A 25790-nucleotide genomic window follows, 5' to 3' on the forward strand; every position below is an offset into this window, starting at 1 on the left:
ATAATCAGATTTTTGGAGTTAGTGATTATCTCTGATAAAAGGAGTAATTCCTGTGTTCAAATAAGGGGTTGTTCCCTTGGTGGATAGTATAAATTCACACTGAAATTGCTTGCCTTCACTTTTGTCCAGATGCCATGTGAACAGAGGTCTCTGTTCATATTTTTGTAGGCTTGTTAAAATGATCTGTTCAGTCTGATGAGAGTTCTTCCTGTGGCTCTATTACCACTTTTTTTTTCAATACCACCATTTTCCCATTCCCAATATTGATTAATCTAAGTGAATTGAACATCATCTTCAGGTATTTTCTTAAAGAGGTGAAAAATTGTTATGTCTTTCGAGCCACTGATGTGTTGTAGAATTATTTCCTATTTGCCTACACTCATGAAAGATTATTTGTTGGGGTCCAAAATTTAAGGAGATTATAATCTCCTTTCCACTGAATTCTGGAATTTAGTGCCGTGGAGGAGTCAGAGGTGGGTCTGTTTTCTCTTCTGTTATATCAGTTAGTTTACTCTGTTGAATTTTTGCAAGATGTTTCTTTATCTTTATAATTAAGACATTTCCCCAGGGTATTTCTAAGGAAGGTGTCTTTTCACATATTTTACCTAGAATATTGTGAAGCCCTTTCAGTCTGTATTCCAGGTGTGAAATGTTTTCTTTAGTTCTGGCCTTGATTAGTCATGTCTGTTCCAATTATGCTCAGTTCTCAGAAACACCTATGATTCTTAGACTGCTCCTCTACCATCTCCCCTCATTATTGGTCATGTTCTGCCTCATTGTTTTCACTTTTGTGTCTTTGCTCTGCATTATGGGGAGAGCTTCTTGAGTTTGTGTTTCCTGCCTCCATATTGATTTTAATTTGATGATTTCTTTAATTTTCTGTTAATTCTTCCTTCTTTCTCCTGTCATAGGTTCTTCTAATTTTTTAAAATTTCAATGCTTTCTCTTTCTATATTGTTTTTTGCTTCTTTAATAAAGACTGTATTTTCTTCTGCCTTACTCAAGTTGCAAAATGGTTTTAAAATATTTTATTTGAGATCTCGCAGTATGTAGGTTCAGAAATCTGCCCTTTCTGTGAATCTTCAGAGTATTATTACTCTTTGCTTGCGCCTTAGGATTTCCCCCCAAGTTCCATTCTTTCTATTTGCTCAGCCTTAGAGAAATCTGTTCATACTCAGTGCTTCAAAGCTGCAAAGGTAAGCAGCATGCCCTTGGCTAATACCCGCTTCTTGGGTTCACTGTTGTTGTTCAGTCACTAGGTGATGTCTGACACTTTGCAACCCCATGAACTGCAGTCCAGCAGGCTTCCCTGTCCTTGACAATATCCTTGAGTTTGCTCAAACTCATATCCATTGAGTCAGTGATGCCCTCCAACCATCTCATCCTCCATCACCCCCATCTCCTCCTGCCTTTAATCTTTCCCAGCATCGTGGTCTTTTCCAATGAGTCAGCTCTTCACATCAGGTGGTTAATGTATTGGAGTTTCAGCTTCAGCATCAGTCCTTCCAATTAATATTCAGCATTGGTTTCCTTTAGGATTGACTGGTTTGATCTCCTTGCAGTCCAAGGGACTCTCAAGCACCTTCTCCAGAGCATCAATTCTTTGGCGTTCAGCCTTCTTTATGGTCCAACTCTCACATCCATACATGACTACTGGAAAAACCATTCTTTTGACTATGCAGCCCTTGGTTGGCCAGGTGAAGTCTCTGCTTTTTAATATTGCTGTCTAGCGACTTCACTTTCACTTTTCACTGTCATGCATTGGAGAAAGAAATGGCAACCCACTCCAGCGTTCTTGCCTGGAGAATCCCAGGGATGGGGGAGCCTGGTGGGCTGCCGTCTATGGGGTCGCACAGAGTCGGACATGACTAAAGTGACGCAGCAGCAGGTTTGTCACAGCTTTTCCCCCAAGGAGCAAGTGTCTTTTAATTGTGTGGCTGAAGTCACTGTCATCAGTGATTGTGGAGCCCAAGAAAATAAAAGTCTAAGTGCTAAGAAAGGTGTGTGTTTCCTTGACCAAGGGTCTGGCCAGTTTTAACTTAATGTTGCTCTACTTTACTGAGATCAGATTTTTTTGCTGTCTCTACTGCCCAATTTTCTTAAATTTTGAATTCATGAAACGTAAAACTCTAATCTCTAGTTTGCAAGAGTTCTCACCGTGTTTCTTGGTGACTATGTGCTTTACATTTGGGGTGTCCTCGTCCCCATGTTTTATCACTTCCTCTACCTCCCCCAATGCATGTATTTCCCATTCACTTTGTTATCTTTCTTTTTGTTTCCTTTTTACATGGTGGGCTCTGATTAGATGTAGAGAGGGCGGTGAAGGCTACAGTGGGCAGTCTGATGGCTTCGGGTACTAGTGGCCGCAGACTGTGGGGATGAGCCATGTTATGTTTGGCACTAAGAGTCAGAGAGTTCAGAGGAAGTGATGCTTCTCATTTCTATTTGGTTAACAAAGCAAAGAAAGGCCAGCAAAATTCTAATGGTCCGTGCAACCCCTCTTGGCACTAGCAGGAGGTTGTCTGATCTCCTTTTTGATGGTACAGTTTTCATCTCATTTTTATATTTTCAGAGGTATCATAGGAGAAGATACTTTGTGACGAACTATTAGCCATAATATACTATAAAGTTTATCATAGTATTTTAATTTAAGGAATATGGTAAACCATAATTAAATACAGTTGACCCTTAAACAGCATGGTTTGAACATATGCAGATGTTGTCAATAGTAGATAGTACAATACCCTATGACCTATAGCTGGTTGAATCCATGGATGTGGAACCACAGATGCAGAGGAAAGATGGATACCTAGGACTGACTAAAAATTACATTCCAATTTTCAATTGCATGATGGGTCAGTTCCCCTTACCTCTATTGGTTCAAGGGTCAACTGTATATCCTTAATGGTGGCCCTATCCCAAATTATAATGACATTAATCATACATATTTTTTTTTGTACTGAACTCCTGTGATTACTGAGGGTACTATATTAGACTTAGAGTTGGCAAATTTTTCCTGTAAAGAGCCAGATAGTGAATGTTTTCAGCTTTGTGTTCCATGTAGTTGAAACAACTACTCAACTCTGCCATTACAGCACAGAAACATCCACAGGTAATATGTACATGAGTGTAGGTGGCTGTGCTCTGGTCAAAGCTTATGGAAATTGGTGGTAGGCTGGATTTGGTCATTTGTCTGTAGTGTGCTGGTCCCTGTATAGTATATTGGTTTGGAAAGGCAAATCCATGAGTTGGAAGTAATGGAATTCCAGCTGTGAAAGTGTGTTAGTTGCATAGTCTTGTCTGACTCTTCGTGACCCCATGGACTGCAGTCCACTAGACTCCTCTGTCCGTGGGATTCTCCAGGCAAGAGTACTGGAGTGGGTTGCTGTTCCTTTCTCAAGAGGATCTTCATGTCCCAGGAATCGAACCCCAGTCTCCTGCACTGCAGGCAGATTCTTTACCATCTGAGCCACCAGGGATGAAAACAATGCCAGCTGAGCTACTTAAAATCCTAAAAGATGATGCTGTTAAAGTGATGCAGTCCATATGTCAGCAGATTTGGAAAACTCAGCAGTGGTCACAGGACTGGAAAAGATCAGTTTTCATTCCAGTTCCAAAGAAGAGCAATGATAGAATGTTCAAAGTACATACGATTGCACTCATTTCACATGCTAGCAAGGTAATACTAAAAATCCTTCAAGCTAGACTTCAGAAGTATATGAACCGAAAACATTCAGATGTACAAGCTGTATTTAGAAAAGACAGAAGAACCGGAGATCAAATTATCAACATCTGTTGGAAGATAGAGAAGGCAAGGGAATTCCAGAAAAAGCATCTATTTCTGCTGCATTAACTGTGCTAAAGCCTTTGACTGTGTGGAAAGCAAACTGTGGAATACCAGACAGTATTCCACTTAAAGTGATGGGGATACCAGACCACCTTACCTGTCTCCTGAGAAACCTGTATGCAGGACAAGAAGCAACAGTTAAACCGTATGTGGAACAATGGACAGGTTCCAAATTAGAAACGAGTACATCAAAGCTGTATACTGTAACCCTGCTTATTTAACTTATATGCAGCGTTCCGTTCAGTTCAGTTCACTCAGTTGTGTCCGACTCTTTGCGACCCCATGAATCACAGTTACTGAAGAATGAATATGACGTCAGCTAAAACTTTATTTTTACTTCCTTGCTGAAATTTTATTAAACTCAAGAGCTGAGGTCAAGGAATGCTCAATTATTTCAATCCATGTCGAATTTTCACATACTCTATGAAACATCAATTGTCATATTTTTTATAGATTCATCCAGTAATAAAAGTAACCTAGTACAGAGAAAACAGTTGTCATTTTAATTCCAGTGATTCAGGTGTTTAAAATTAATCCCTAATAGAGAGTAATGCATTAATCTAGCTGATCATATGTAATTGGATTAAAATAACCACAGGCATGACTGGAAGTTTCCATGAAAAATTAAGGTTATTTGACACCCTCCACCACCCTCACCTTCCCCCAAGTACCCTGGCCTTATTTTCTTGCAGAGTGAATTCCATATGGATTATGATAGTGGAAGTGAGAAACAGATTCAAGGGATTAGCTCTGATAGAGTGCCTGATGAACTATGGATGGAGGTTTGTGAGATTGTACAGGAGGCAGTGATCAAGACCATCCCCATGAAAAAGAAATGCAAAAAGGCAAAATGGTTGTCTGAGGAGGCCTTACAAATAGCTGAGAAAAGAAGAGAAGTGAAAAGCAAAGGAGAAAAGGAAAGATATACCCTTTTGAATGCAGAGTTCCAAAGAATTGCAAGGAGAGATAAGAAAGCCTACCTCAGCGATCAATGAGAAAGGTCTCATCACTTCATGGCAAATAGATGGGGAAACAATGGAAACAGTGAAAGACTTTATTTTCTTGGGCTCCAAAATCATTGCAGATGGTGACTGCCGCCATGAAATTAAAAGACACTTGCTCCTTGGAAGAAAAGCTATGACCCACCTAGACAGCATATTAAAAAGCAGAGATATTACTTTGCCGACAAAGGTCCGTCTAGTCAAAGCTGTGGGTTTTTCCAGTAGTCATGCATGGATGTGAGAGTTGGACTATAAAGAAATTTGAGTGCTGAATTGATGCTTTTGAACTATGGTGTTGGAGAAGACTCTTGAGAATCCCTTGAATGGCAAGGAGATCAAACCAGTCAATCCTAAGGGAAACCAGTCCTGAATATTCATTGGGAGGACTGACGCTGAAGCCGAAACTCCAATACTTTGGCCATGTGATGTGAAGAACTAATTCATTTTAAAAGACCCTGATGCTGGGAAAGATTGAAGGTGGGAGGAGAACGGGATGACAGAGGATAAGATGATTGGATGGCATCACCAATTCAATGGACATGAGTCTGAGTAAACTCCAGGAGTTGGTGATGGACAGGGAAGCTTGGTGTGCTACAGTCCATGGGTCGAAAAGAGTTGTACGTGACAGAGTGACTGAACTGAACTGAATGATTATGCAATCTCATTTTCTGCTTTTTGTGAGAAGAAGTGCAGATAACTGTTTAGGAGGTATCTTCTGTATAAATTCTACCACTTCTTTGTAATTGAAACTTGGTTTATTCTAATCTTTCTTCTTTTGGCTTTAATTTGCCTTCCTTTCTTCCATTTTAAAAGCTGTAGTGATGTCAAAATGAGAAGCTGATTCTTTGTCTTCTCATCATTGTGAAAATTCTTTTTAGGGCAGCAGAGACAAAGGGTCTGATATTCTGGGGGTGGGTGCCCTAGAGCTGAGACTGTAGGAATAAGGAGGTGGGGTGTCCCTTGGGCATTTAATGCTTGTCACCCATATTTCTCTGCACTGCCATATTCCTATTAATAGATATCTCAGGGTGTGACTGATTTTTTTTTTTCATGTTAAAGTGAATAAAATGAAAATGTTTGTCACTCATTTGTGTCCGACTCTTTGGGACCTGCTTGATTATAACTCACCAGGCTCCTCTGTCCGTGAAATTCTCTAGGCAAGAGGACTGGTGTGGATAGCCATTCCCTTCTCCAGGGAATCTTCCCAACCCACACATTAAACCTGGGTCTCCTGCATTGCAGGCAGATTCTGTACCATCTGAGTCCCCAAGGTACTTAAGGGCATGATAGGTTTTTTTCATGTTAAGGACTCCTTCATGCATACAGTTGAATGTGTGGATTCACATAAAGTTCCAGAAGAACAGGGAGATAGTTGATCAAGGGAAGGATCCCTCACTTTGAGATTAGTGCTAACTCAGTGGGAGTGTAAATGTTCTGAAGTGTTGAAATGGCTGATATTCTGAAGTCCTCTCTGCCAATCATTTACCATTACTGGTCATCTTGGACAAGGTGTCTCTGTGACCTTGAGTAAGTTCCACAGCCTTTCTGGTTTTCACTTTGCTTGTTTTAAAAGGGGAATAAGAGTCCCTATTTCACAGGTTCACATAAAGTACCTAGAACAGTACTTGGCAAACAAAACCTACTCTTCTTTTTATTATTATTATTTAAAGTTGGGATATAGTTGCTTTACAGTGTTGTGTTGGTTTCTGCTGCCCAGTGAAGTGAATGAACTAAATATATATATATATATATATATATATATATATATATGTATATGTATATGTATATGTATATTCCCTCGGAGAAGGCAATGGCACCCCACTCCAGTACCCTTGCCTGGAAAATCCCGTGGACAGAGGAGCCTGGTAGGCTGCAGTCCATGGGGTCACTAAGAGTCGGACACAACTGAGCAACTTCACTTTCACTTTTCACTTTCATGCACTGGAGAAGGAAATGGCAACCCACTCCAGTGTTCTTGCCTGGAGAATCCCAGGGACGGGGGAGCCTGGTGGGCTGCTGTCTATGGGGTCGCACAGAGTCGGACACGACTGAAGCGACTTAGCAGCAGCAGCATGTATATTCCCTCTTTCTTGGACGTCCCCCCATCCCCCTCACATCCTACCCATCTAGGTCACTACTGGGCATAATTCAAAAAGACACATGCACCTCAGTATTCACTGCAGCATTGTTTACAGTAGCCAGGACTTGGAAGCAACCTAGATGTCCAAGGAAGTACTATTCTTATTGCTATTAGCTGTGCTTTTATTTGTTCTTAGAAGTAGCTGAGAGTTGAGGAATGTGCAAACTTCTCAAGTTACACTGCCCTGAGAAGTGCTAATTCTTATCAAAGCACCAGGTGACTAATAAATACTAAAGGAGAGGAAATTGCTATTTCTGGCTGCTTTGAGGCGCATGTTTGAGTTGGCTGTGAGTGGAGTTTTCCTACTGTTGTGGATTTTATTAATATCGCCTTCTGATGGACTCTTTTTGGGGTGTTAGGATGAAACCGTCATCCGAGTCCCTGGAAAGTGCTGTCCACAGTGCTCTTCGCTGTCGTGCTCTGCTGCTGGCCAAGTGTACGAGGTAAGCTTTGATGTGCCCCTAGTAGGTGTTGTGACACGCGTTCTTACACATCTGCTCACTGCCTTGCTAACCATCATTCCTTCCCCGCCCTCATCTGACTCTGTGCCAGCATTAGTAACTCAGTACATAAACGGCTTTTTTCTTCTCTTCATGGAAAGCCTTTCTGAAAAAATTAAATCGGAGAGGATTAGAAATATAAAAGAATGTGCTGGCAAGCAGCACCTGGTTCATGAACCATGGTGAACTCTCTGTTCACACATCTTGAAGGGAAAAAGGAGTACCATTGGTTACTGTCAGTGGACACTTAACCTGGAGCCTCTGGGAATATCTGTCTGGGTTGGACTTTATGCACTGATATTCAAAGACAGTGTCTCCTGACTTACAGTGATGTTGGGAGCAATGTGGGGTGGGAGGACAGAGAGGGAAGGGCAAGGAGTCTGTTGGTGGTGGAGCCTGCAAGCTTGAAAGTGCTATTGGGACAGTGTAGGTGACTACCCGGCACAGAGTAGGTACCAAACGAAAGTGACTTCAACAAATTGAGCGAATGAATGTTCTGTCTTGGGAGTGCCCAGCTGAACCAAAAGAAGGTTACATTATTCTAAAGCAAAGAATCTATCAAAAATAAACCCAACTACTTCCCTTGCTTACCAGTCATTCTGAGGAAAAGTAAATAGAAATTGTGATTTTTGACTCTCAGCAGAGAATCTGGAAGGGTATTAGGGGATGAATGACATAAATTCTAGATGGGTCCCTTGAAGGCTAGATGAAAACAACTCATGGGGAAATGATTTTTCTATATACTAGATCTCTGCTGTCTAATACAGTAGACACATACATGCTGGATTATTTCCTCCTGGAAGGAAGAGCCTCTACATCTGTTACGGTGTTTCAGGCCGCCAGCAACAGAAATGCTCCTCTAAATGTAGCTAAGATGAAACACTTATGACCTCACATAGCAGGAAGCCCAGAGGTGGGGAAGTCGCAGGGTTGGTCAGGTCTCCATGATGTTGTCTTTTGATCTTTGCAGTCTCCCGTCCTCAGCATGTTGGCATTTGCTTTCTGGCTTGTCCCCTCATGTTCCAGCCGTTGTATCTTCCACGGCTTCAGGCAGCTCGTCCTCACCCACTCATTACTTAAGCCTGATGGAAGAAAGGGGTGGGCTTTTCTTCTTTTATGGGGTGAGGAGTGTCCTTTCCTCAACCTCTAGCATTCTTCCCCTGCGGTCCCCTTGGTGGGGGACTAAGTCTGTGGGCTGGCTGCAAGGGAAGCTGGAAACGTGAGTATATGGCCATGAGAACTGGGTCTCTCAGCAAAGAGCTAAAGAAAAACCATCTATTAGCCAGCAACACTGACTTTCTATGACGCTCAGTGTTCCCAGGCCTCTGTGTACCTAGCATAAAGCAGGCAGGCCCTCAAGGCGTCTGCAGAATGAATCTAGTTGAATAAGAATGAATCCAAAGTTCTCATTGGACATTTCCTGACTTTTTTTCTTAGAGCCTCTTGCTGTGTGAATGTTATCATTTCTCAGGATTACATTCAGTGTGACTCAATTGAAAACTAATAAAAAGTTGTGTGTCTTATGTGCCTCAGGTTTCTATTTGCTACATGTGACATTTGATTTTCTATTTTTTCCCCCTTTCTTCAGCATGGAGAGCAGTGGCAAGAAAATGCCTGCACCACGTGTACATGTGACCAGGGCCAGGTCAGGTGTCACAAACAGCCCTGCCCTCCATTAAGATGCGAAAAGGTATTTGGGAGTGTGCAGCTTGATTCTCCAACTTTTATCAAGGTCATTTTCGAAATGCGTTTCTTAGTCCATTGTGTCCCTTGAAGAAAGACAGTGTTATGATGCTCAGATTATGAGATAGAGGTAGGAAGCACCTGCCTCCCAGGAAGGAGGTGGGGGTGGAGGGGAACCTGCCTCCATTTGGGGAGGTGGGGTAAGGGAAAGTGAAAGTGCTACTTGCTCAGTCATGTCCGACTTTTTGCGACCTCATGAACTGTAGCCCATAAGGCTCCTCTGTCCATGGAATTCTCCAGGCAAGAATGGAGTGGGTTGCCATTTCCTTCTCCAGGCGATCTTCCCTGCAGGGATCAAACCTGGATATCCCACATTGCAGGCAGATTCTTTCCCATCTGAGCCACCAGGAAATAGTGTACAAACTTGGTGTTTTGTGTCCTTCCCTTTTGCTCCGATGCTTTGGTGCCCTCATGACCACTGCCCTTCCCCTCCCTTCTCTCTGCTTCCTCAGGGTCAGAGACGGGCTCGGCTTCCAGGGCAATGCTGTGAGGACTGTGTGTCTCCTGCTGGAAGCTGCTCGCACAGAGGGCTCGTGCGATACCAGGATGATATGTGGAAGGGCTCGGCCTGTGAGTTCTGCGTGTGCAACCGTGGCCAAGTGACCTGCCAGACTGCAGAGTGTGCCAAAGTGGAGTGTGCCCAGGTAAGGAGCAAAGGCATCTCTGTTTGGACTTGAAACCCTCTCTGCAGTATGATCGGTGGTCCCCCACCTGTTCCCTCCTGTCCCTTCCCAGCAGAGGGGACAGCCAGGTTTGATGGCTCAATTTCAAGTTGTCTCCTAGCACGGAGCTTCTGTAGTGTAAACGTTACTTTCTGTTCAGATTGGCTTGGAACAGCTAGCCCGGAGCTGTTAGCTCTTGGTGCAGCTGGTTAGATGGGAAGCCCTGAGCCAGAGACATGGACACAGAAAGGGATGACGTGGACAGGAGCCTAACAGTCAGCACAGCTGGGCCTCGTCGTTGGTGGCTGCCCAGCTCAGTCTGGTTCTGAAGCAGAGTCCGCAGGTGCTCTGAGGGTCCAGCTTCTATCACAGGCCCCACTGGCAGCTTTTAGTGGTGAGCCGGCACCTGGAGGCTCTTCCTGTGAATCAGGAAAGAAAATGAAATGTGTCTATGTTTTTGTTTTAAAAAGGCACGAAGGGAGACCCCATAAATAATTAACTCTGTTGACCTCCACATTCTGCCGTCTGCAGAATTTCTAGAATCTTTTAACAAAGTAGCCTGTGTTTGGACTGTAGATATATATGGTAGGGAAATTGCTTTTTTTATTTTCCCTTTGAACTCAATTTTGACCCGCTGCAAAACAAATTGCTTTCAAAGTTGTCTCCCTCTCCCTGGCTGCTCCCATCCGCCCCACCAGTTTCCCGCGGGGTTGTAAACTTGAGTGGATGAGGGGAGCTAGGAAGATCTGAAGCACGGGGTGTCTGTGAAGGCATTTTTCTTTCTTGTTCTCCCCCACGTCTCAGCTGCTCTTGACATGGCTCCTGGGGAGGAACAGCCTATCAAACAGGGCTGTCAGCGACAGAGCTCTTTTTCATGTTGCCTCCTACTTCAGTGTCTCAGCAGAGCTGAGACACATTTAGGTAAAGAGGGCCTTGCCTTTCGCAGATTTATTTCCCTCCACATGCCTTTTCATCTCTCTTCTTCATGTCAGGGGAATCAGATTGGTTGGATGAAGATGAGAAAAACCCTGGTCAGGGCCCTCTTCTGTTTCCCTCTCTCTCTCTCGGGCCAAGACTGGGCTTCCTGGCCTTGGCAGTCTGCCCAGAGGATGCTGGGATATTTCCAAGGTTTTAATTTGTCTGATATCCCAGGGTTTGTGGAAAATCAGGGAGAGGTGATCCTTGTAGGGTGGGTCCCTTAACCACCTAGTTTCAGTCAGATCTATAGCAAGAGTCTCACTCAAAGGAAATAATCTGTCGCGCCCTCCCCCCCCCCCAGTGTTAATGCATTTGCGAGTGCCTGCCAGTCTCCATGGCTCCTGCTGTGGTGGCATAAGCCAGGCCCTCTCCTCTGTTCTTAGGGAGGTGGGGAGCAGCCGCTGAAGCCAGGGGAATGGGTCTCAGTGTTCTGCAGGTCACCCCATGGCACTGTCTCACCTGCCTCTCATTCTCCGCCCAGGCCCACTTGTCTTCTCTTTATGAATTGAGTTCTAATGCCTTTGGCCTATTTCTCCAGATCTTTAATCAATTAGCACATATTGTTTGAAGACCCTGGATTCTATGAATGTACTACCAGATGGGAAATTTTAACCAAGACTAAACTGTGCAAAAAAATATCCCTCAGCCTTCTTTCTATGCCATACTTCTGTAAATAGCTACGCTTAATGACCTTGTGCAAAAGTCACTTAAGTGTCTTTCCTGGTGGCTCAGATGGTAAAGAATCTGCCTGCAATGCAGGAGACATGGGTTCGATCCCTGGGTCAGGAAGGTCCCCTGGAAAAGGGAATGGCAACCCACTCCAGTATTCTTGCCTGGAGAACTTGATAGAGATTGCCTGACGGGCTACAGTCCATGGGATCGCAAAGAATCGGACACGACTGAGTGACTAACACTTTCACTTTCTCAATGACCTTGTGAAAGCCTGGGATACTCACTTTTGAACTTCTGTGTTGCTTGGAGATAACAGGATGAATAAGATACATTTTAATCTCAAGAGTTCCCAGGCTTTTTGAGGGAAATAGGATACATACATAGGAATTATAATATGCAATGACACCAATGATTAGGAATTAACATGAATAAAATACATTAGGAGCACCTGGAGAAAATGATGACATTTGCCAAGGCGAGCAGTAAAAGTACGCTATTGGTATTTTTACTCAATTCTACCCCACTTTCTGCCTGTTCTAAGATATATCAAGGTCATTTGATTTCTAATCTTCATACCAAAGGTAGAATAAGTCTGTGTCTCTATCCACAAAGGTGCAGACAAGTAAACTTCTAGAGAAAGAGGCAAAATTGTGTAGCATCACCATTGTAATAACTATTGCATTGTTATCAACAGCAATATTATGATAGCATTGAAATAGCAGGGGTTTTTTTGTTGAAAAAGGAGCAAGTGGCATGACCTTTGTCATTGATGTATAAAACTAAATCCCTAAACACCGAAATATAAGTAAATCAGCAGTAGAATAGCGTAACAGGATTATTTCCATGTTTCTATATTTAGTATTATCTTTGAGCATGAATTCAAATGAAGAAGTCAATTTGCCATTTTTTTTTAAAGACCTCACATTCATATATGAGAGATAAAATGGTAAGGGAATAAAAGTTTCTAGCAAAAGACATGGAAGAAGGTAGTCATGCCATGAGGTGCTTTTCCCTTCTCCAGCAGAGGAAAATTCCCTCAAAAGAATGTTTTCTCTTCCAGTGAGCAGGTTGGTGGAATGACAAAGTCTCTATCTGGTGGATGGATACTGGTGTGATTCAATGGTGAGGGGTTAGCAGATTCCATCTGGCCTATGCAGCAGAATCCTCTTAAAAAGAAGAGTTAGTTTTGTTTCACAAAGCAATTTTTCTCAAAGCCGAAGTCTGATGCTAATTGGAGCAAGCTCCTCATCGCAGGGAACTGATGCAGTTTGGGGCATCCAGATGTCTATAAATAGCCAATCTATTTAGAACTTCCTGCCTCACGGAAACTGCATCCTTACTCACCAGGAGCAGGGCTAGTGGTTATTTTCAGGAGCTTTTGAAGACTCAGAAAAGCTACCTTCTTTGCCTTATCGGAGTGATGCAGGCTCCATTTTCAGTTTTGTGTGTCTGTATTGTAGTAGGCACTCAAGACGGAGAAGGCGATGGCACCCCACTCCAGTACTCTTGCTGGAAAATCCCATGGACGGAGGAGCCTGGTGGGCTGCAGTCCATGGGGTCGCTGAGTCGGACACGACTGAGCAACTTCACTTTCACTTTTCACTTTCATGCACTGGAGAAGGAAATGGCAACCCACTCCAGTGTTCTTGCCTAGAGAATCCCAGGGACGGAGGAGCCTGGTGGGCTGCCGTCTATGGGGTTGAGCAGAGTCGGACACGACTGAAGCGACTCAGCAGCAGCAGCAGGCACTCAATAATGTCTCATGCATTTCAACTTTAACAGAAGTACGCATACTCTGTCTTGTTTCAAAACATTGTTTTAAGTGACTTAGATTACATGTTTATAAACCCCTTTATATGCTTGGAAAGCAAATGTCTGTGTGTTTGTGGGTTAGGCTTTCACTACCAACTGATCTGTCACGTTTCTGCAAAACAATTTATATGTAAATACGTCTGCTCCCTGTAGCACCCTCTGACTGGCATGAGATTTTGAGGAATGGTGATCTATCTAACCCCTTCCTTTTTGAAATAACTTTTTAGATATTATAAAAATTATGGTCATTCATATATTTTTGTGTTTCTTTTTAAAGTGATAGTTTCATTAAAATAATACATATTCACTTAGAAAATTGAAGGCTCAAGAGAAGTAAAAAAGAGACTTTAAAATCAATTCGTGATGCTACAATTGAAAGACAACCAAAGCTTTTCTTTCATATTTTTATTTAGTGCACAGTGTTTTTAAACATAAATACTGTGATTATTCTGTTTATGCAATTTTATATTATTCCGTTTTTACCTAAACATGGTTTTTACACTTCAAATGTAATATAGATCACAAATTAAATAATGTCTTCATGTAAAGAAACATCATCATTTTTTAAAAAGTAGATACATCTTTAGAAAGTGGGAAGTGTTTTAAAGAATACTTTTTAGCCTACAGATACTATATGCATATGAAAAGTTGTAAATAAAGCTTGTCTTTTTAATAGCAGATTTCCTGGGAGGTAGGACTTATGTTTAATGAAATTATGTTTTCTAAGTTATAGAATTCAGAATTATTTTTATACTAAGCATTTATTATTTTATAATAAAAAATTTGAAATGATTGATTTTGATAAGTTAAAAGTGATAAAATGATGGCTTTGAAAGTTTAATATCTGCCTTCCTAGTGTGGCATTTCTTTCCTTCTTTCCTTTAATTTTTAAAATAGTGATTATGTGAATTGGATAACAGTTTCAGAATATTGAATAGAAATTAGTTTTCTGCTGTTTAATTTATGTCTGAGACTTCATCTGTGCATATAGGGATGTGCCTGATTTTGTATTCAAGGGAAAATGTTGGTGTGATTTGAGCACTGTTAATGAAATCAAATCACAAGTTCAAACCTTGAACATAAATTTAAGGTCCTTTTCTGAAACTCATAACTTTCCATGACTACAAGATTACTTGTGGCCTTTCTTCTTCATGGGAGTTCCTGGTCATGGGTAGGAAATCATACACAAAGATCATCAGAACTGGAAAGAAAAAAACACTTCTGGAAGATGAGCTGTACTGACTAGGCTTTTCATAGGGATATAGCACAGGGGAGATGCAGTAAGTCATAAGCCAAAGCAGAGGGGTGTGTTATGGCTTTTTATTCTACTTAGGGAATTCAGCCACTTCGCAATTTAGTGCTGCTACCTGGAGATGTTAATTTGATGTGTATTTCTGCAACCTTTATTCTGCAGGGTGAAGAATTAATTCACTTAGAGGGAAAATGCTGTCCTGAATGCATTTCAAGGAATGGTTATTGTGTTTACGAAGAAAATGCAGAATTTGTGAGTATCGGGCTAATAACTGAAGACTAATAAAAATGAATCTTTGGAAATTAGTTTAATAAGGGGGCATTACCTTCTCATTTCTTTTACCCATTCACTTGTTTAACAAACATGATTGCACAATTGTGCGAGGTACTGGAGATACAGAAGCCCACACCGCAGACAGAGGCCCTGCTCTCAGGAGCTTTTGTTTCCCGGTGGGCATGTAGACAACAAACACACGTGCTGGGTGGTGACAGGCACCACTTTGAAAATAAAACAGCTGGGGAGTAACTGAGGGGAGAGAGGCGTCTTTTACATCAGATGATGGGGGCAGGCCTCTCATGAAGAGAAATTTGAGCAAAACCTGAAAGAAGATGCTGAGGGAGTGAGCCAGGGATATGTTGGAGGGGGTTACTTACCGGGAAGAGGAATCAGCAAAGGAAAAAACAGTGAAGCAGAAGTGTGCTTGGCAGGTCCAGGAAACAGCTAGAAAGTGAGTTTGGCTGGAACCAAGGGAATGAGGGGGAAAGGCTCTGAGATGAAGTGCAGGAGGTAGCCTGGACCCCAGTTTCACCCGGAACCAGATGGGAGCTGCTGGACAGTCCTGAGCAGAGCAGGGCTGTGAGGGGCTTACTTGTGAGAGAGTCACATTGGCCACCATATGGGCAAGTGACAAAGGAGGTGAGACGGATACTAGGTGGTTCGGTTAGAAGGTTTTGCAGTAGTCTGGAGGACAGTGGTGGTGGTTTGGTCTAGGGAGGCAGTGATATAAAGCGATCAGGCTCTAGGTTTATCCTGCAGGTAGAGCTGAAAGGATTTTGATGTGTTGGATGTAGAGCAAAACTATTAGTTAAGGTTTTATTTATCCCTAAGTCTGTACTTGTTTTTTCTTCTATACCCCAGGGAAACATATTTATCTTAATCTCTTCAAATTTGCTCTATCTTTATAGCTCTTACTTTCCATGTGGGGTTCTTGGAATGTTGATAAATTCAATGTGTTCTTAAAAACACATCTGTTAATCACAGATACAACTGCTTCACTGACCAATCAAAGTGGGATTATCAGTATTAGGATTAGGTGCTCTGACTGGTGAACTGATTCCCACACCCTTTTCTCTTATGATCTGGGTAAATTGCACCTGTCAACTTGCCAATGTTTTGTATAAGCTGGGGATGCTGTGTGTGCAGGGTTAAAACACGTGAGCTCTAAATTCAAAACCCCATTTTGCCACATACTGACAGTGAGCTTGGGCAAGTTACTTAATCCTCAGCTATGGAGATAAAAATAGTACTTATCTCATGGGTCTATTGAGATGATACATATAAAGTCAGAACAATACCTGGCATATAAAGAAGCTTAAGATTATTATTATTATCATAATGCTGTTGGCATTGTTTGCTTCATATTGATACTTCATAATTTAGTTACTTTGTTTCCTAAAAATTTAGGAGATTAAAGTTTCCCTATAAATATTGAAGTTGTGTTTTCTCTCTATATCACAGTATTAATTTTCCTGTCCATTTTTGGAGGTAAATAAAGCCCAGTAGAATTCAATAAAAGCAAGTTGTTTTAAATAAGCACCAATTCCCATGATGCTGCAGTACCATAGAAGTTTCAAGAATGTGCTCTTACAAGCTTAGGTCTCTTGCCTGCAAAGTCCTTCATATTGAGGGGAATTGAAGCCAAATACTCCAGCACAAAGTGAGAATAAGAATTCAAAAATATTTCCTAGACATATTGTCTTCACCTCATATTGGTATGCTTTTCTTGTTTTTGATATATATTTTATTTATGTTCATAAACAGTGACTGAAGTTGCTTGTTACTTAGGGAAAAATGGATATTTCCTATTGAAAAAAAATGACTAGATCAGCCTAATGGTGTTTTTAGTAGTATAAAAATATTTCTGTTTTGCTTTGTTCCTAGATGTCCTCAAATGCAAGTAAAGTTAAACGTATTCCAGTAAGTATAAAGTTTTAGCTTGTAGATAAATATGTACAAAATTATTTTAAGCAGTGATCTACATAAACTGTCCCGGGAAACCTTAATGCTCAGTATTTTTGTAGTCATATTTGATGGCACTATGGTCTGGGATTAAGAATTGTAAGGATAACAAAGACTGATTCGTTGAACTTTTGCTAAATACTGTCACATTAATTGTTCAGAATGCTTAACATCAACTGACTTAGTAAACATTTTATCAAAACTTTATTTTAAAGTATGCCCTTTTATTCTCTTTAACAATACCTCCTTCATGTCCCCAAACATTCTGGTAGGAACGTTTGTCTCTTTTCTATCTCCAGGGTGAATAGCACAGTGAGCAGAAAGGAATTGCTCTTTATAATTCACTTTGGACACTCTGTCAAAGCACTAATGTTTATTATCATCATTTGCTTGGCTGAAAAGAATATTTAGTGTGAGAAAGCCCATGGCACATCCGCAGCCCACTAAATGTGGGTATGCGAGAGCTGTCGCTGTAAGAATACATGACCTACTGTTGCTCTTACTATAGTAACAATAAGGAAATTCAACATTTTAACCTGCTTCCTACTGTTGTTATAAAGATTGTATTTAATGCACCTGCTAATCACCAGGTACACAGTAATCCCTTCTGGTGTTTCTGTTTTGTTTTGTTTTTGCTGAGATAGGTTGAGAAACAAGTGTTATATCCTTCTTGCATATTCTGGAAGCCCCAGAATGCTTTCACACTTTATCTTTCTGCCTCGGTTCTACTCTAAAATGAATCAATTATGAACAAAGAAGGGGAGACGCTATCCTTTTAAATTTATAACTCTTGTTGTTGTTCGGTCACTAAGTCATGTCCGACTCTTTGCAACCCCATGGACTGTAGCACGCCAGGCTCCTCTGGTTTCCATTGTCTCCCAGGGTTTGCTCAAATTCATGTTAACTGAGTCAGTGATGCTATCTATCTCATCCTCTGCTATCCCCTTCTCCTTTTGCCTTCAATCTCTCCCAGCATCAAGGTCTTTTCCAATAAGTTGGCTCTTCCCATCAGATGGCCAAAGGATTGGAGCTTCATCTTCAGCATCAGTCCTTGCAATGAATATTCAGGGTTGATTTCCTTTAGGACTGACTGGCTTGAACTTTTCTACTGATGTCCTGTTTCGGTTAGGTTTGGCATTGTACTAATCAGGAGCCTTCACTTTGACCCTTATGGAAATCATGCGTTCTCCACCAGCCACCTGGCTTCTGAATCTCTGCACTCTGATAACAACGTCCTTCTTTGCTGTTTCCTGCAGGAAGGAGAGAAGTGGGAGGATGGCCCTTGCAAGGTGTGTGAGTGCCGGGGGGCTCAGATAACTTGCTACGAGCCCTCTTGTCCTCCATGCCCGGTGGCCACACTAGCCCAGGCGGTAAAGGGACAGTGCTGTCCCGATTGCACATCAGGTGGGTCCGTGACCAATTTATGTCTGCTAAGCTGTCCTTAATGCCACACAGTTCAGAGAGATCTCCTCTCCTCCTGCCCCTTGCTTATTTTTCTCTACTCATTCACTTGGTTTGTTTGTTTCTTAATTTTTTCTAACAAATGATGCTAATTAATCTTGGCCCATGCATTTGCCAAACTCAGCTGATTATGAGTATGTGACCTCGCAGAAGTCATTGGTCCTCTCTGACTCTTCATGTTCTTGTTGATAAAACGGCCTTATCTTCCTTGCAAAATTATTGTGAAAATCAAATACAATAATGTTCAAAAACCTGTAAAGGCAAATATGGTTACTAGGACTGCTTCGTTGTCGAAGATCAAAGAAAAATTGTTGCAAGTTTGTTATGGATGTTCATTTCTTTAAGATGAACTATTAAACAGATGGTTCCTTTTGGAGTTCTCAAACGGGTTTTTGAAGTTGAAGGACCCATTAATTTCTTCCAAAAGAAAATTTTATCTACTTGTTCTGCAACTCTGCCTTCAAATCACCTGGGGTTGAATTAGTTCCAGTTAATAATTGTTGGCAAGCCCTGGAGCTGCTCTGGCTGAGCAGTAATTTGCCTGAGAGCTCAGTCTGCCTTGGAGAAGTGGCATTTTCTTGCACTCATATTTCATAATTAATTGTTTTCATCTGTGAGTTGCAGTTTTTCATATTGGCGGTTGCATTTGTGGCACCCAACATATTTTGCCTGATCGGTGTTTCCATGAAGAGTTTATCATGGGAAAACCATGGCAATGTCAGGGTTTCGTTACTTTACCCTCACCAAAGTGACTCTTTGGGCTTTCTAAAACAAATATGTAGCGTATTATAATTTCCCAAACCTTGAAAATCAGGTCCTTGACAACGGTGAAACCTAAAAGTAGCCCTGTGCTGACAATTTACTACCAAGTTCAGTGATGATCCCAGTGATTGGTAATGAGGTTTGAAATCTTGGAGAAAAAGAAGAAAAAAATGACGTATTTTTTTTAAGAATATAATAACTGTTTTTCAGCAGTGTAGGTTTTATGTTTTAACCTTTATGCACGTCAAAGGTTAGGAAAAACTTCTAGGAAATTATAAATCATTGAATCTGCTTAAATCATCTATCATGGAACTAGTCATTCCTGTTTCTAGAGGTATTCTAGGAGGAGACAGAAGCATGAAAAGGCCTAGTTTGGTAATGTTTTTAATGTTTTTACTTTGGGGACACAGTGATTGTATTTCAAACAAGGAGCAATTCATTGAAATCAATTTTGCTATTTGGAGTCCTTTTTCATTCCCAGAGTTTTCTCCATATTTTTTACAGATCCTCTATAACCCTTTTCATGCATAAAACCTATACTGTTGAAAAACAGTTATTTTCTTTAAAAAAAAATACAGCCACTTTTTTCTTCTTTTTCTCCAAGATTTCAAACCTCATTACCAGTCATTGGGATCATCACTGAACTTGGTGGTAAATTGTCTGCAAAGGGCTAGTTTGGTATTGTTTTTAATGTCTTCACTTTGGACACAGTGTTTTTCAGACAAGGAGCAATTCCTTGAAATCTTACATTGAAATCAGTTTTGCTATTTGGAGTCCTTTCTCATACACACTCAGAGTTTTCTCCATATGCTATACAGATCCATATACCCCATAAATCCCTTGTTAGAAGGAGGTAAGAGAAATTATATGGTCTTTACTGAGTTCTCTTCTTTGTCCTTGATCATAGTTCGTTGCCACCCAGACTGCTTGACCTGCTCTCAGTCTCCAGACCACTGTGACCTCTGCCAGGATCCCACCAAGTTGCTGAGGAATGGACAATGTGTGCACAGCTGTGGTCTGGGGTTTTACCAAGCTGGTGCTCTCTGTTTAGGTACGGCTCCAGGCAGACTACCCAGGGAGGGACTGAGGCTCACTGGTATCCTGGATGGGATCATGGTGCAGGAAATGCACAACTTCCAAAAGCCATGAGAAGAGGGTGATGTCATCCGTAGGCTCCTTGACCTCTCTACACCCATCTCACATTTGATGGGTGTTTCCACGCTTACCAGGAGGTATTAAGAGATGATGGGGCAGTCAGATGTTTACTAGGTATCATGGCTGGATTTCTCACTTTCAAGGATAGTCATCAGTTTATCCAAGATAGAACTTCAGAGGTAACATGACCTTCAAGAACACTTACTAGAACTTTATTGTTTTGCTAATGGGGAATCTGTGGACCAGAGAATGAGCTGGCTTGCTTAATATCACACAGATAATTGGTAACAGACCTTACCTCTTGTGGGTTACCAGAGGATCCAGAGGGGGTTCATGTGCGTTTCAGAATTCTTACAGTACGTGTGGGGCTTCCGAGTGGCACTATTGATAGAGAACCCATCTGCAGGAGATGTGAGAGATGCGGGCTCGATCCCTGGTTCAGAAGGATCTCCTGGAGAAAGAAATAGCTACCCACTTCAATATCCTTGCCTGGAGAATCCATGGATAGAGGAGCCTGGCGGGCTACAGTCCGTAGGGTCACACAGAATCAGGCATGACTGAATCACATAATACATATGAAAGGGCGCTTTTACTGGGAGAATTTGGCTTGGTTGAGGCCAAATCATAGTTACTTTTTCTCCTATATCTAACTCAGGGCGTTAATTATCCATTTTAGAATGTGTAGGTTTACACCCTGGCTGTGAGTATAACCTCTCTGCACCTCAGCATTCTTACCTGTAAAGTGGGGTGATTCCAGTATCTTCCTTAGGAGGCGTTGTGAGGATTACATGTGTGAGTACACATCAAGTGCCTGGAATAGTGTCTAGGATGTTGTTAGATCTCGATAAAAGTCAACTGCTTTTATTATTTTTGTAGTTATTCACTTCTGCTTACTCTCTCTCCTGATTCATAATCTTCAACTTTCTTGGAAGTTATTTATATCTCTGAATAAGGGGTATTCTTGTAAATGATTGAGTGAGAAAGCTACTGGGGGCATATGGATAAGAAAAGAGCAAGACCCTTGAGCCTAACTGCCTGGCTTCCAATGCCAGCTTCATGTGACCTTGATCTCGAGCAGGTTATTTTACCTCCATGAGCTTGCTCGTCATTTGTAACATTGGGACTGATACTCTATCTCACAGCCTTGTTGTGAAGATTAAATGCGTTTATATACGTAAAGCACTTCACGCATTGCCTGGCATGAAATATATGCTGTGTAAATGAAGGCAGGTAGAGTTGTTTTCCTGCCTTCCTGATTCTCTGTGTCTCCAGAATTGGGCTGTGTCGGGACTGGCACCAGGGCAGCGCACTTGAACTAATGAGAGGTTCCCTTTCTCTTTCTCCCACCCTTGTCGAGCCAGCCTGCCAGCCACAGTGCTCCACCTGCACCAGTGGGCTCGAGTGCTCGTCCTGCCAGCCTCCCCTGCTGATGCAGCAGGGCCAGTGTGTGTCTACCTGTGGGATCGGCTTCTACCAAGACCGCCACTCCTGTGCAGGTAAGCCCTGACCCGCCATGGTCAGGCAGGCCACCGAGAAAGCCACCCCCTGCCCCCAAACTACCTGGGGCCACCAGAGCTATAAGCAGCTTTTCAAGTAGGAGAAGAAATTCTGAATGTGATTCCTGATGGCATGAGAACAGTAGACGAGAGACCTGACAAACAGTGTTTTTATAATTTTATTAGTGCTTTAGTGATGTACATTGTGATATGATTTCTAGAAGTCCTTTTGTGCATATCTGGGGGCCCTGGGACAATATCTGACGAGCATTATACTTTGACTCGGGCTTCCCAGTGGCTCAGATGGTAAAGAATCTGCCTGCAATGCAGGAGACCTGGGTCTGATAGCTGGGTCAGGAAGATCCCCTGGAAAAGGGAATGGCTACCCACTCCAGTATTCTTGGCTGGGAAATCCAATGGACAGAGGAGCCTGGTGGGGTACAGTCCTTGGGGTTGCAAAGAGTCGGACACAACTTAGCAACTCAACAATGACAAACAAAATACTTTGGCTCAGATTGTCATTTTAAAGGTGGGGCTGGTGCACTGGGATGACCCAGAGGGATGGTATGGGGAGGGAGGAGGGAGGAGGGTTCAGGATGGGGAACACATGTATACCTGTGGCAGATTCATTTTGATATATGGCAAAACCAATACAATATTGTAAAGTTATATAAAATAAAATTAAAAAACAAAAGTTGTTAAGTCAGATTCCTTCATGGTATAAGAACACAGGACTTAAATGAAGAGGAACTATATTTATATATTTTTAAGCTTTACTTTCACTTAGGGAGAAACAGAAACAAGAAACTTGGACAAATAAAAGTAGGCTTTTAAGTGTGCTCCTACTTTAGTATCTGCCTACTTAGCATATGTATTAGTATTTATTACTTTAGTAGCCTTATTTGCCTATTTTTTGGTTTTTAAAATTTTATTTATTTCTTTTGTGGCTGTTTGGTCTTCATTGCTGCTCATGGGCTTTCTCTAGTTGCTATGAGCGGGGCCGCTCTTTAGTTGCCATGTGCCAGCTGGGCTTCTCATTGGAGTGACTTCTCTTGTTGCGGAGCCTGCACCCTAAAGGACTTGGTCTTCATTAGTTCTGGCGCATGGGTTTAGTTGCCCTGTGGCATGTGACATCTTCCTGGACCAGGGATTGAACCCATGTCTCTTGCGTTGGCAGGTGGATTCTTAACCACTGGACCACCAGAGGAGTCCTTGTTTATATTTTTAACTCTATATTTTTTTATTACAATCTAGTTGAAATTCTAGTATCTTAACCATCTCTGGAGGTGGGAATAGTCATAATATGATTTAATTTATTTTTTATACATGACTATTTTTTCAATAGTGATTATAATCATGGTTATAAGTAAAAGAGTAAATGTATAAAGAATTTTTTTAAATGCAGAAAGAGAGGGAGGTGTGATGGTGAGAACAAAGAAAAGGACAGAATCCTAAGTTTGTCTTTTGAAAGAGAGAGAGTCAGGTGTGCCCAGAACCTAAGGCAGGGTGTGCAGTGGCAGGAAAACCTGAGGAGGCAGATGGACCAGAGGGTGGGTCTTGGGTGTCATCCCAGAGAACTGTTATAGCTGCATTCTGCAGCTGAGCCAAAGGGCAGGGATGTTACAGGAATCAGGAGATAGGCCAGTCTGAGGATCAGCTAGTAGGCTCCTTTCTTTCATGTCCTTGGTTAGATTTTCAGAAAAGTCTGAGGGAAAATGGTAAAACAGAACCAGTGCTATCTAGGCTATCTAAGTAATAAAAGCAATTTACATGTCCACTTATGGATAAGCAGATAAACAAAATATAGCCTGTTTATGCAGTGGATTATTATTCAGCCTTAAAAAAGAAGAAAATCTTCCATATTAGACAGTATGGTTGAATTGGGGACATTGTACTAAATGAAATAAGCCAGTCACAGAAGGATGGATGCTCTATAATACCCCTTATTTGAGGTATATTGGTTTTCCTGATGACTCAGTGGTAAGTAAAGAACCCGCCTGCCACTGCAGGAGATCCAGGTTCCATCCCTGGGTCAGGATGATCCTCTGGAGAAGGAAATGGCAACCCACTGAAGTATTCCTGCCTGGGAAATCCCCATGGACAGAGGAGCCTGGTGGGCTACAGTCCATGGGGTCAAAAAAGAGTCGGACATGATTTTGGTGACTAAACAACGATGACATAGTGAAGTATCTAACATAACAAAACTGACAGAAGCAGAGAGTAGAAGGGTGATTGCCATGAGCAAAAAAAAAAAAAAAAAAGATTCCTGCAGTTCAGCAAGTCTAAAATTTTGGTTGTGCAAGATGAATAAATTCTAGTGATCTGCTGGGAAAAAAAGAGAGTCAGCGCATGGTATTCTTTAGGTGTGCAGGCTGAATGAGCTCCAAGGCCAGGTGAAAGTCCCTCATGGAGGAGACTGCTGGCCGTCTCCACTCCTGGTCATGGTTATGGGCAGAATCCACAGGACTGTGGAAACCACCTTGAAAGGAAACTCTGGTACTGTGTGTGCCATGTGGATGTGGGGATAGTGGGCCTGGAGCCAGTCATATTCCAGAAAGGGAAGCATCCTGGCTTCTGAGTCTGACATGGGGGCTTTTTGAGATGTGGAAGAATTCTTTATTTCTGTATCCCCAACATCAAGGGCTGCACGAAGGGTTCAGATTTGTTTGACATTTGTTGAAAAAGTGTTTGAGTGATGAAGGAATGTCCTACCCCTTGGTGGCCCTTGAAGGACCAGCTTTTTGACAGCAGTGTCAGCCACAAAAGAGAAAAGAACTCTTAATGTTTATTGCAATCCCGGTCTATTTACTGGTTATTTTAGAAAAGGTTTAAAGTGGGTGCATATGAACGCTTTTTTAAGTGTCTAATGGTTCGGCAATTTAGGTAAACTGCTGAAATTTCAATTTGATGAAATTATTGAATGTATTCTTTATTCCTTTCTTCTATCCCATCAAAGAGACCTCCTGCTAGCACTCTTGCAACAGATTTGCCTTTGAAAGGGAAGTAATTCCCCCTAGATTTTATTTTCCCCCCATACCTCCTCCACCCTGGCCAAATGTCCCACATACATGTTTACGTTTTTCTTTTTTTGGCTACTTTCATTCCTCCCAAGCCCAGTGTTTTAATTGGTGTTGTTAATGCGGTTTCAGGGCACTTTGAAATGGGTAATGTTTCATTTGATTACTGGTTTACGTAGCTGGCTGCTTCCACATTCCATCCACATGCCCATACACAAATGCCTTAGTAGAAAGTTGCTGGGAAAATTTGTTCATGCTCCCTCCAGGGAATTAAACCAATTTGCTTTAGTTCAGCCTGGTTGCATTTTTATGCATAAAATGAGAAGAAAAAAGAAAGCAAGAGGAGAGAGAGAAGAAAGAGAACGATCTTAAAAAATTAAGGCTAAACTTGTGATCAATTTCCATATACTCGTTTGATGGTAAGATTGCCCAAATAATCTTTCCAAATAAACTTTCTCATTATCAGAATTTTTTTTTGTTGCAATATTTGTGCTTTGCACCATTTTGGGTGTTTTTTCACCACCGACCTTAGAAGTTGATCAACCAGTGCTCATTCAGAAAGTGCTAAACTTTTCAAAATGAAGCCTGCCATTTTATGGTTTTTCTGGATTGAATCCTTGTGCCAGAATCATTTACGTTCTGGCTGGCATTAATTGCCACTTTATTGACCCATCAAAAGCAAAAGGAAGTGAACACGTGCTGAGGGAACTCATTACCAGAAATTAGCTGATTAATATTCATGCTCACCATGTGGAATATGAGACAGAATGAGAAATTCGAGGCAGACCCAAGAGGCACATAGACCCATGACTCTTCAAGAAAAGAGTCGAGAAAGTAAACCAGAGGGAGGTAAAAGAAGGGCCTGAGTCCTACCTGAGAACCACATCCTTAGGGGCCTTTATCATTGTTTCTTTTCCTTTGAGTTTTGTGATATAGACACACATATACGCATATGCCTACAAACATGTACATGTGTACATATATTCACATTATTGTTATAATCTTGTGCTTGATTAAACTGAATAACATAATTATAAATCACATATTGTGTCCC

General features: G+C 41.7%; 1 protein-coding gene across 1 annotated transcript in view; it reads left to right on the forward strand.

The window, feature by feature from the left end:
- Nucleotides 1-25790, forward strand: part of FRAS1 (Fraser extracellular matrix complex subunit 1) — a 534366-nt gene that overhangs the window by 222244 nt on the left and 286332 nt on the right. Inside the window, 8 exon segments of the mRNA XM_059887796.1 lie at nucleotides 7348-7431; nucleotides 9077-9178; nucleotides 9684-9875; nucleotides 14770-14859; nucleotides 16768-16803; nucleotides 18102-18249; nucleotides 19976-20119; nucleotides 21585-21719. Coding sequence (XP_059743779.1) covers nucleotides 7348-7431; nucleotides 9077-9178; nucleotides 9684-9875; nucleotides 14770-14859; nucleotides 16768-16803; nucleotides 18102-18249; nucleotides 19976-20119; nucleotides 21585-21719 — 931 coding nt within the window.

Source organism: Bos taurus, chromosome 6, assembly GCF_002263795.3.
Source record: "Bos taurus isolate L1 Dominette 01449 registration number 42190680 breed Hereford chromosome 6, ARS-UCD2.0, whole genome shotgun sequence".
NCBI lineage: Eukaryota > Metazoa > Chordata > Mammalia > Artiodactyla > Bovidae > Bos > Bos taurus.